This window comes from Atheta coriaria, unplaced genomic scaffold (assembly GCF_025399875.1).
Source record: "Atheta coriaria isolate IRGN ID8LTWV9N9 unplaced genomic scaffold, Caltech_Dcor_3.1 hic_scaffold_9_pilon, whole genome shotgun sequence".
Lineage (NCBI taxonomy): Eukaryota > Metazoa > Arthropoda > Insecta > Coleoptera > Staphylinidae > Dalotia > Dalotia coriaria.
Genome location: NW_027045451.1, coordinates 9,523,786 through 9,535,278, shown reverse-complemented (window position 1 = coordinate 9,535,278; position 11,493 = coordinate 9,523,786). Strand labels below are relative to the sequence as shown.

At 34.8% G+C, this 11,493-nt stretch overlaps 3 protein-coding genes across 3 annotated transcripts; 1 reads left to right on the top strand and 2 right to left on the bottom strand.

The window, feature by feature from the left end:
* Window positions 1–1,963: 1,963 nt before the first annotated feature.
* TfIIA-S (general transcription factor IIA subunit 2) lies at window positions 1,964–7,363 on the bottom strand. Its single transcript, XM_065313147.1, has 3 exons — window positions 7,219–7,363; window positions 2,665–2,838; window positions 1,964–2,597 (listed from the first exon to the last, which is right to left on the bottom strand). Exons 2-3 carry the CDS (start codon window positions 2,734–2,736, stop codon window positions 2,346–2,348), a joined length of 324 nt encoding a protein of 107 aa, XP_065169219.1. The 5' UTR covers window positions 2,737–2,838; window positions 7,219–7,363; the 3' UTR covers window positions 1,964–2,345.
* Window positions 3,363–10,412, top strand: Pdk (pyruvate dehydrogenase kinase). The gene is made up of 4 exons (XM_065313145.1): window positions 3,363–3,655; window positions 8,857–9,249; window positions 9,307–9,668; window positions 9,730–10,412. The coding sequence occupies exons 1-4, from the start codon at window positions 3,553–3,555 to the stop codon at window positions 10,156–10,158; spliced, it is 1,287 nt and encodes a 428-aa protein (XP_065169217.1). The 5' UTR covers window positions 3,363–3,552; the 3' UTR covers window positions 10,159–10,412.
* Dhfr (dihydrofolate reductase) lies at window positions 10,277–11,383 on the bottom strand. The gene is made up of 4 exons (XM_065313146.1): window positions 11,233–11,383; window positions 10,729–11,014; window positions 10,564–10,673; window positions 10,277–10,513 (listed from the first exon to the last, which is right to left on the bottom strand). Exons 1-4 carry the CDS (start codon window positions 11,313–11,315, stop codon window positions 10,414–10,416), a joined length of 579 nt encoding a protein of 192 aa, XP_065169218.1. The 5' UTR covers window positions 11,316–11,383; the 3' UTR covers window positions 10,277–10,413.
* Between the last annotated feature and the right edge of the window lie 110 nt (window positions 11,384–11,493).

Here is an 11,493-nt window from a genome sequence, read left to right as displayed (position 1 = left end):
GTTTATATTAATGAATTAAATAGTTTTGTGCGTTTTTTGTCTTAAAATTAAATATTCATGCCTAGTACTAAGTCATCTTAAAGATGTTACTGAGGTTAACTTGTATACAATGCAGGTTCTTCCACTTCCAAATTGAAATGTATTTGATTGTTAATTTGAAAACATTAAGCTAAGCCGTATCATTTTTCTCAGTACTATATTTTAAATTTTTGAGAAAACTCTAAGAAAAGCCCTAAATTCCGTGTTTCCTTTTAAAAGGGTTTGTAAACAACAAACATTTTTTAATTCTAGAAAATTTGGCGGAGGTGCCTGACATTTGGCGCCTCCATCATTGGAAAAGTTTAAAAGATTAAATATTAATTATCACGACAACTAAAAGGAGTAGAACAAAAAAGGCTTTATATTCTTGATCTTTCAAGAATTCTTTTTAATATGGCTTGTAAAACGTCCAAATTTATATAAAAAATGAAAGAAATGATTTTGAAGTGGAAAAGGCAATTATTTTTGCCTATTCTTTTATTTTATTTGGCAAAACGCGATAAAAAAGTAGATTTTTTAATTCCCTAGGTAATTTTATTAATTATTTCAACTTTTGGCGGAGGCGCCTGACATTTTAATTAGTATTTCAAATATTTATTAAAACAAATAAATTCATTGTGTAGAGCAGCTCTTAATTACCCAATTTATAGAACTTTTAATTTAATAACGCCAAGGGTTTTCTCAGTAGATGACTTTAAGTGAAATGTGTACTCGCAGCGAGACTTAAATTACAATTATCTCAGAAACTAATTGAGATAAACAAAAACCGAAAACACTATGATGATTAGCATCAAATTCTAGATAGGATAACATTGAAAAATTTTCAAATATAAGTCGTGATTTTCAAATTTTCCGACACGATTTTCTCGGAAAGTAATAAAGTTAGAGAAGAACTTTCTTCAGTTTGTTCAGATTGGGATAGGAATCTATAAAATGGCAGATTTAGTTTTTCCATTTTCAAAAGTTGACCAAAAACTGCTCGAAAATACTTAAGTGGTTACACTTGACTCTTTTGAGGCTCAAAAATTATTTTTTACGCTAGAGAAAAATGGAAAACGCCAATCATCACAGTTTTCCAAGGGGATGAAAGATATCCAGTCAGTTTTTCGATATCACCAATATTTCCAAAATAACTGGTGAAAATTGAAACCGGCCAAATTAAACCACAACTCAGATTTTCACCAAACTTTCCAACTAGATGTATAATGATGCAAGGAATCCATTAATCTTTGTTTCATTTCGATAACGTAATTAGTTTTCGAGTTATTGACCATTTTCAATTATTACATAAGTGTAGAAAACTGAACTTTTTAAAGTGCTACATAATGTAAAATTATACCCTGTACACGATACTGAAAACCGTTTTTCTTTAACATTTTTACTTTGTGAGATAACTGCGATAAACTGAATTTTACATTTTCTCCATCATTTCTTATGCAAAAAATAAAAATTTGAAAATTAACTTTTTTATTATAGAATATTGAAGAAAACGTTATTTTGAACAGTTTATCTTAGTAAAATTTTGTTATCAGACTGATAATTTAGACAGTATTCACAAAATTAGATTGATATTAAAATGTGCAAGAAACCTTTCGACACAAGTTTCGGAGCAAGTTTGTATCAGGATCACAGAATGTGCGAGGAGGTTAATATATTTTTAGAGATCTTCGCAGGATTTCACAAGTTTCATCGGAATTTAAAATACTTAAAAACATTTTTATCTGAATAATAAAACCATGGACACAAACAGCTTTTAAAAGCGTATTTTTCATCAATCTTTTGGAAAAATGTTAGAAAATGTGAAAGATTGGTAAAAATTTTGTTGATATCTTAATTAAAATGATAACGCTTCTCCATTTTACTAACTTTTATGAGGATACAATGGGTTAGTGGAAAATTATTCAAAAATAAGATAAAAATGCAGTTTTCTCTTTATTTAATGTCAAATCTTTATTATCTCACTTTAAAACATTATAATTTCCATACTAAACACAATACCAACCTAACATAAGAATTTACTTACAAACCAAAAACTTTTTCATCATTTTATTAAACTTTTTCAACATCCCTGCCATCAAAGTGAAATAAAACACAAAAATTGTACATTATGAATAGCATTTGCCCCCAAAATCCCACAAATGTACATAGTCCAAGCCAGTTCATAAATTAAATCTATTAGTTTAAACCCCCTGTCATACTTAACTCAACTATATCATGTATATCACAAGTTTTGTTTTACTAATGAACTGAACAATGATGAGCAATCATGTGTGAGCTGAGAATGAAATTTGAACAAGCAGCTGGACTTAATCTGCATTTGCACTCTTTCCATCACAGGCCACGATTTTCACTTTGTCAATCTGAATGATCTCCTGCACCTCACGGAATTCAACCTCATCCAGCATGAAAGTCCACACATTGTCACAGAAGCGATAAGTGTTTAATTTATTGGCTTTGAATGTCACACGAGACTTGACACGGGTCGCCAGTGTTTGATTGATGGATTTATCAAACTGTAAGAGGACCTTACAGGCAAGCTGCGGGGTAATTTGTCCATACTGAAAAATAGATAAATGATAATAAATTTCATGCTTAGATTGTTGATTGGGAAAATGTAATACATACTTGAATTAATTCATCCAGAGACTCTTGTAATGTGTGGCCAAGTGTTGTGTTTCTGTACAATTGGTAAGACATTGTGTTGATGATGTTTCTTTTAGTGATAAAATATGTAATAATTGATTGTTATTTCTAGAATCGCAGTGGTTATGATTATGATGCTCGTTGTTCCACAAACAGCTACAAATGAAACAAAATTCAACTAGTGACAGAAAATCAAGTTGTCAATACAAAAATCCCTAGATTCCCCTAAGTAAAATGTCATTTAGTTGAAGAAACTTATTATTTTAAAGTAAAATATTGAAATATTCACCTAATATAAACACACAATATTATTATTAAAACATATTGTCATTTCCACAATCAAAGTAATTCAAATTCTTAATTTTTCCAGAAACAATTTCAAATGAAACAAAATTAACCTAGTGATACAAAACAGGTTGTCATCACAAATATCCCCAGATTCCCCTAAACAAAATGACATCCAACTAAACAAATTAAACATTTTAAAACAAAACACAGCAATAATCAACTAAAAACCGTAAATATAACATTTTTATTATCTTTACTACATAAATAATATAAAAAACACTGTTTTACAACCAAAACGTGTTCACCAAGCTTTATTCGAAACAAGTTACGCTCATTGGTCGCAATCCTACTCGCAGCGTTCGGGCAGGTTATAAATTGATAGCGCAAGGCAAGGTCACGTTAGTTAGGCGATGATTGCGTTCGTAAGCGGGCGTCGATGAGCGTAACTAGAAAACCGCATTGCAAAACAACACAGACACGCACCACGGACGGACACTCTGGTCGCGCGCGCGGCATTCGTTAAGTAATCGCCGCTATCTGAAAGGGTTCACTTGTTTTGCGTTACCACACAGCCGCATCGAGATGAAGCTGACACCGAAAGGGCTCGGCAGCTTCGCCAAGATGCTCGACTTCTACTCGCAATTCAATCCGTCGCCGCTGTCCATCAAGAAGTTTATCGATTTCGGTAAGTGCTGGTTGCACTTTTGGAGAAATGATGCAAAATCACACCAGAAAACATCATCCAAAGAATAAAAATCACAAAAACACCAGAATTACTATTATTTAGTATGAATTTTATTGTTAATTGTTTAAACAAATTGTTTTAATTAATTTTATTTGGTAATTCGTCAAAAATGACGCGGATCTAGGCCAATCCTATTTATATTTTGCGCGTTTGGACTTGTTTTCGCTCGAATCACTTCGTATCAATGCTTTTATGTGTTATTTTTTTTCTTCGCGTGTATGACGCGAGTGATAAGTAGATGTAATAATGTTATTTAACAGCTGGTGAATATCGGTTGTAAATAACATGTTCACTTTTGAAATTGTGACGAGTGGAAGTTTCCCTTACGTGAGCATATTAGGGTAGGCAACCAAGTATGCTATTTTTAGTTATAATTCACTGAAAATTTTTAGATAAATGGCCCAATTCCGCATGGTTTATTTACTTGGCGTTGAGCGCGCGACCGTGAAAAGGCGCAATTTCCCATTAAATGAGAGTCGCCTGCGTCCGAAGTTCACGTGTTGCAATACAACGTGCGCGCGCTTTTTTCGCCGCGGCTATTTTCGTGAAAAACGCGCAAAGCTGCGATGATTTTTTCGGTTTCAAATATGGACGTCACGCTAGACATGCGGGCGATATCGATTGCGATTTCGCTTTTCCGGATTCATCCGAACTTGACCTTTTGGTTATTCATCCGCGATGCAGTAAAATGAAAATTCACTGTTAATGAATTATTATTTGGGTATTATTTTAGGGGGCGTGTCTCATCTCCTCATATGACGTATTTTTTTATTTTATTTTTATGTCTTATCAGTCGTGGGTTATAAAAAATTATGTGTGAAACTATGTGATGCAATCTAACTTGTTTCAATTGTTACCACATACGAGTACATACCGGATGTACTCGAAACACTGAGCAACATTTAATTCACACTACAATGTTAATCAACATGTTAATCATCAAATAGCATAAACTTTTCATCATTTTTCATGATATTTTAACCTAAAAACCATTTTTTAAACAAAATTTTATTTTATTCTCATTTATTTTGATTAATTAATTAATTCCCTTTTGCACTCCGAGCGTATGATGTAAGTCTGGCCGCCAAAGTTACTATAAATATACCTAGACATACGTCCGATGTGAAAATTGACTATGGCCGACTGAAGGGGGCGTATAGGTGGGCGTGGAATGCGCGTTTTAATCGGGAAGCCCTTTCAGACTTTGGACTTTGGGCGCGGATTGTGTTTGATCTCCGCCAGCACGAGACGCATTCAGTGCATTGCATTACTATACATTTGTCATGCTTGTTTGTTTTTACGCATCAAGGACACGGCACAGGCGCTATGCATTTGAAATTCGCATGTCATGAATATCAATGGATATTAGAGCGTGCGTTTCTATCGGGTGGAAAATGTGGTACAAAATGCAAAAAATGCAAAAGTCAATTGTCGTTAGGGACATGTAGACCTTTTTATGTATGCAAAATGTAGTTTTTAAACGCGGTAGTAGTAAAAACTAGTATATTACATGTCTAGAGTGGAAAACAATGAATTACGTTTAGCTACGTGAGTATTTCGTTCTTTATATGTTACTAGCTTTAACCCGCGGCTTCGCTCGCGAATATCTAAAATAATGAAGTTGCTTCCGTACGCGTCTGTAGTCACAGAAGAAGTAACAATGAAGTAGAATGGCGGGAAGTTTAAAATGGCTGAAAGTATAGTCTATGGAAGTATAGTGTACAGTCTCCATAGTGTAGTCAATTGGATTTGATGTTGACGTAGCTGTCGGTAATACAGTGTGATGGTACTATAGTACTTAGGTTTGAGCTTCATTGCTGGAATGCTAGATGGCGTTAAAGTAGTCAAATAGCCAGATGCAGAGGTATTATTGGCTAAACAATTTCTTTATTTTATTTAAAAAAAATTTTTATTAAATAAAAAGTAGCCTATAACCATTCGGGGACCACTAAGAATATGTGTACAAATTTTCATGATGATCGGTTAAGTAGTTTTTGCGTGAAAGTGTAACAAACATCAGGACTTTCGCATTTATAATATTAGTAGGGATTTATTGTTTTCTACTCTTAATATGTAATGTATTACTGTATTTTTTACTGATTTTGAAACATATTAATACAAATTATGCATTTGAAGTGTACCTATGTTTCCGATAGTAAAAAATTGTTGCTTAGAATAGAGAAACTCTTATCTCGGAGTAAACAGAATAAGGCAAATGCACCTAGCACGGAACTGGTGTTTGGTGTCTGGAGTAGGTTGATTCTGATTCATCTTCTAAATACCGCGTTATCATGATGACAATTTTTACAGAAATTGTTGGTTTAGCTGTTATAATATTAAACTTTAGTTTGTCATTTTTTAAATTCACCCTAAAACACTTCGTATTTCTTCTGACGTCAATGTTCGGCAAACAAAACGAAAAACGTGACTGTCTCTAGACCTAATCCGTGAAAATAAGAATCAAGATTCAATGTAAACAGTATACAATCGAGTTTTCCTTAGTTGACATTTGTCCCCATATCAGATTTGCTGCTGATTGGGGAAGTGACGTCAGTCTTGAGTTGGTGTTTGAAATATCTTGACGGATTTTTGATTTTCATAAATTTTTGTTATTAAAAATAATCACAAACTTCGCAGTTAATAAAAAACAACTGCAATAATTATTTTTAGAGGTTTGCACTTGCAATAATCTAATCATGCCTATTCCATTACATCTGTTTTGTGTGCAATGCACTTGTTTTTGCATTTTGCCTGCCAACGACGCAAATTTACCACAAATTAAGAAATACACTTTAAAAATTAATTCATTGTGCATAATTGTAATGACTCGAGATGATTGCAACCTGCAGCACCAAGGCTAAGTCGGTTCAATGACCTAAAAAATTAATGTTTTACGCATTGTACTAGTTTTATGACATCTCACAACAAAAAAAAAACAATTTTCCTATAAACCTAGGACAATCTAAATTCTAAAGACATAAAACTATTTATGAGTCAATTTTTGTAATAAACCACCAAGAAAACATCATATTTATAATTAAATATTGAGAATATTTATTTTTATCGGAAAAAAATAAAATTTGGCAATGAAATTCCCAATTATTTGACCTAAATTTGATAACTAAAATAAGATAACAACATGCCCACTCAAGGCGTGTGCAAATTTCAATTTTAAACTAAATTAGATAAATGTACACTTTTAGAAATTAGTTACCAGCCATACAAAAACATAAAAAACATAAAAACAAATACAACGTTTTTAAGTGTTCAGACTTTAAACCATAATATTTTCAACCGGTCACTAACACTACACTCTAACATTTTACAGTCATCATTCAACTCCACACCAAACCATTCCATTCCATTTCGTTCATATTCTGTTTTTATTTTTATTTACAACGCTTAATTTCATACTTGTTTTTACAGCCAGTCTGGGCAATTACTCAATAATAAAAACCCCGACGAGCATTCCTTAATTTAATACATATTTTAAAAATACTTACGGAAAGTTTGCATGTAAAAAGTTCCTCCGCTGAGCCGTTGCCAGTTGAACCGGCTGCTTATGCGACATGATAGAATATTTCGCGGGGCCGCCATTGACGGCATCGCGCGAGTCACGGGTGCAAAGTCCAAGCACTTCCAGCGACGGTCATGACTTAAATCATTAACGCACACGCGAGACAAACACAACACACACATGATACACACACAGACGAGTTGTTTTCAACATTTCAACCAGCAGACGCGAAACGTGTCGTGCAGTTACGTATTTGTTGTTAAACACAGGTTACGGCCGACGGGCTCACAGCTACAGTACACAGTAAAACTGGCATATTGTGTGATTATTCACACACGTGACTTTCAACTGGTTCATTTCACGGTCATTCGGGGAAAAATGCAGAATTCAGACGGTTTTAATTTGTTTTTGAATAGTTACAGTGTAATTATGAAATTAAAACCCATAACAAAACAAATTAGATTTAATTTCTTTAATAAAGAAATTATATGAATTCTTTTGAAATTTTAGAAAAAATGAGTTAAGTTATGTTTTGAGTTGAGTTGAGTGGAGTGAGACCTTGACATGGTGAATTTTAATTCAGCCTTGTTGTGAATGATGGCAAATTTGACAATTTCGCCGAATTTGCGTACTGTACTCGTATGTATTGGAGCATCGCGTTTGCCAATATATTTGAATTTAATGCTTAGCACTCGTACAGAAACACAAACAAGTGACAAGCGTGTGTTTGCTCAAAGTAGACCATCGAATTATCAGTCATTATCCGCGTGGATAAAATTAGCCGAGTCAATAATGCAGTACCTTGTCAATAATTGATATAAGTACGCTCTTCATGTCACGCGATTGACCTTAATCACTTTTTTCGACTAAAACTCGATGATATTTTATAAGCAACCATAAATACCCTATAAAAACGACAAAATAGGTACAATTTAGTTGGTTTATATTGATTTCCTTTGGGTAACAACCAAAAATATTTTAATTTCTAGCAATTATGAGCTAGAATATTTTTTTACGAGCAGCTTATAAAAATGATCAACAGATGTCGCTCCATGTACAATCCTAACATTAAATTATTTATTACTAGCTTTAACCTGCGGCTTCGCTCGCGAATATCTAAAATAATGAAGTTGCTTTCGTACGCGTCTGTAGTCACAGCAGAAGTAACAATGAAGTAGAATGGCGGGTAGTTTAAAATGGCTGAAAGTATAGTCTATGGAAGTATAGTGTACAGTCTCCATAGTGTAGTCAATTGGATTTGATGTTGACGTAGCTGTCGGTAATACAGTGTGATAATACAGTGTGATGGTACTATAGTACTTAGGTTTGAGCTTCATTGCTGGAATGCCAGATGGCGTTAAAGTAGTCAAATAGCCAGATGCAGAGGTATTATTGGCTAAACAATTTCTTTATTTTATTTAAAAAATACTTTTTTTATTAAATAAAAAGTAGCCTATAACCATTCGGGGACCACTAAGCATATGTGTATAAATTTTCATGATGATCGGTTAAGTAGTTTTTGCGTGAAAGTGTAACAAACATCAGGACTTTCGCATTTATAATATTAGTAGGGATTCTGATTTAAACAACACTAATGAATAATATTCTCTTATTTTTCTTCAAGGATTAAGCGCATCCGAACAAAAATCATTCATATTCCTCCGAAAGGAATTACCAGTACGCCTAGCTAATATAATGAAAGAAATCGCCTTGTTACCCGAACATCTTCTCCGAATGCCATCAGTAGTGGCAGTCAACGACTGGTATATTCGCAGTTTCGAGGAGATAATTGAATTCGAGAAGGCCGAAATCAACAGCAAGACTTTGGAGCACTTTTGCGATAGTCTGGTGATGATCCGTAATCGTCACGCAGATGTCGTGGAAACAATGGCGCAGGGTGTGCTTGAACTCAAAGAATCGCACGATATTGACCACCATACTGAGCACAGCATACAATACTTCCTGGATAGATTCTATATGTCACGTATATCGATTCGTATGCTTATCAATCAACACAGTAAGTTATTATTAATTAATTAGTATTAAATATTTAATACTGTGATTCGATTTTTAGCGTTATTATTTGGTGGACAATTGGAAAACGCGCCGGGACCAAACCGCAGCAAATACATCGGTTGCATCGACCCGAATTGTGATATCGTCAGTGTGATCAAGGACGCGTACGAAAACGCGCGCTTCCTCTGCGACCGTTATTATCTCGCCTCGCCTGAACTCATCGTCCAGGAGTCGCAGCATAACGCACTTAAACAGGAAGCCGATGTGCGTATGGTCTATGTGCCATCACATCTCTACCACATGCTTTTCGAGCTGTTCAAGAACTCGATGCGTGCTGTCATGGAGTATCATGGTTCAATTGAACATTATCCACCTATAACGGTCACCATCGCCAAGGGAAAAGAAGATATTTGTCTTAAGGTAGATATAACCTCAAATGTAACATTTAGGTTATGTTTTTCATGAATTTTATCATTTCAAGATGTCTGACAAAGGAGGTGGGATAGCACGAAGCACAACGGAGCACCTCTTCAAGTATATGTATTCAACAGCCCCGCAGCCGAGTAAATCCGACTCGCATACTGTTCCCCTAGCTGGTTATGGCTACGGCCTTCCTATTTCACGCCTATATGCACGTTACTTCCACGGAGATTTAGTACTTTTATCCTGTGAAGGTGACGGCACCGACGCTGTAATCTATATGAAAGCGTTGTCTAATGAGGCGAATGAATTGTTGCCTATTTTCAACAAGACAACGTCCAAGTTCTACCGCACTTTGGTGCAAACAGGTGATTGGAGTAATCAGGCGACTAGTCTCACAAGTAGACAGATGCCGACGAATGTGCGCCGCCATCAGCTGCCCACCGAGAGCCCAGTGCAGGAGACGATGACGGGCGCCGGCGGCATTTAGCGCGACGACTGATCGCCCACCCTTGGGGGCGAAGTAACTCTTAAGAATCAAAACACAAGTAGCAGCGTGCGGGCGCGATGTGATGACGATGTATAAATTTAATATGAATTCGACTGTGAAGATTTTATCAGGTTATATTCGTTGAATATGTGCGTTATATTATGATATGTATACAATATTTTCAAATGCGCTGCGGGAGCGCGCGCCGATTGTTGTTTATAAGAGGAAATTGAGTAAAAGAATATTTATGTTTACCTAACGGCCGCCATCTTGGCCGAAGTCGGCGTTTTCGTAGACCTTGAAGACGTATTCGATGTCTCCTTCCTTCTGAACGCCGGCAGGAACTTCAGGATCACTAAAAGTATAATAATTAAAAACAGAAGTTTTATTTTGTAGGAAACTTACTCAACAAGCTTTAAATTATCTCCGAAATGAGGGAAAAACGTATCACAATCGAAGTTCTTCTTGATTTCAGTTAAATACAAACGGTGGAAACTTCTACTCTCCAAGGATAACTAAAAAGCAATCATAAACATCAAAAAACTTAAAAAATAATTTACATTTACTTACTTTATAAATATCACTACCACCAATCACCCAAACTTTATCATATCCTTCTTTTGCAGAAGTTTCTTCAAGATGGGTGATGATATCATCTAAACTTTTGAATGCCTGCACATTTTCATAATCTTTCAAGTCCAGGTTTTGTCTGCTTAGAATAAAGTTAATACGGTCTTTGAACGGCTTAAATTTCGCTGGGACAGAGTCCCAGGTTTTTCTACCCATGATCACAACGTTCTTTTTGTTGGGATCGGAGGTTTGCGTTGTCATGCGACTGAAATATTGCATTTCTTTTCTGAAAATTGTAAAATTAACATTGTGCACAAAATACGCCTCGGGATTGGTCGAGATTAGGTTTGAAATGACAGTTATGGTTTTCCATCGATTTGATTGGCCGAGAAAAGTGCATCATGCTTTGGATCATCGTAATATTTTGTAAAGTGTTGAAAATGTTGATGTTTTACGTTATTGTACATTATGAGGTTATTTTATGTTTATTTTATGTATACTCACTTTAATTTCCATGGTAAATCATTGTTTTTACCAATTCCCATGTTTTCGCATGCTGCGGCAATCAAATTCAACTTTACACTCATTTTATTATGAATAATTACTTTAATATTTCTTATAACAATATGTTTTCTGTAAAATCAAGCAAGCAACACGATTTACGTTCAAAGGTTAGAATTTAAACCGCTGGAATTCTTTTATTCCACTTGGTAACAAATCAACGGCGCAAAATTCAAAATCTCAACCATTTTGATTTGAAACAAA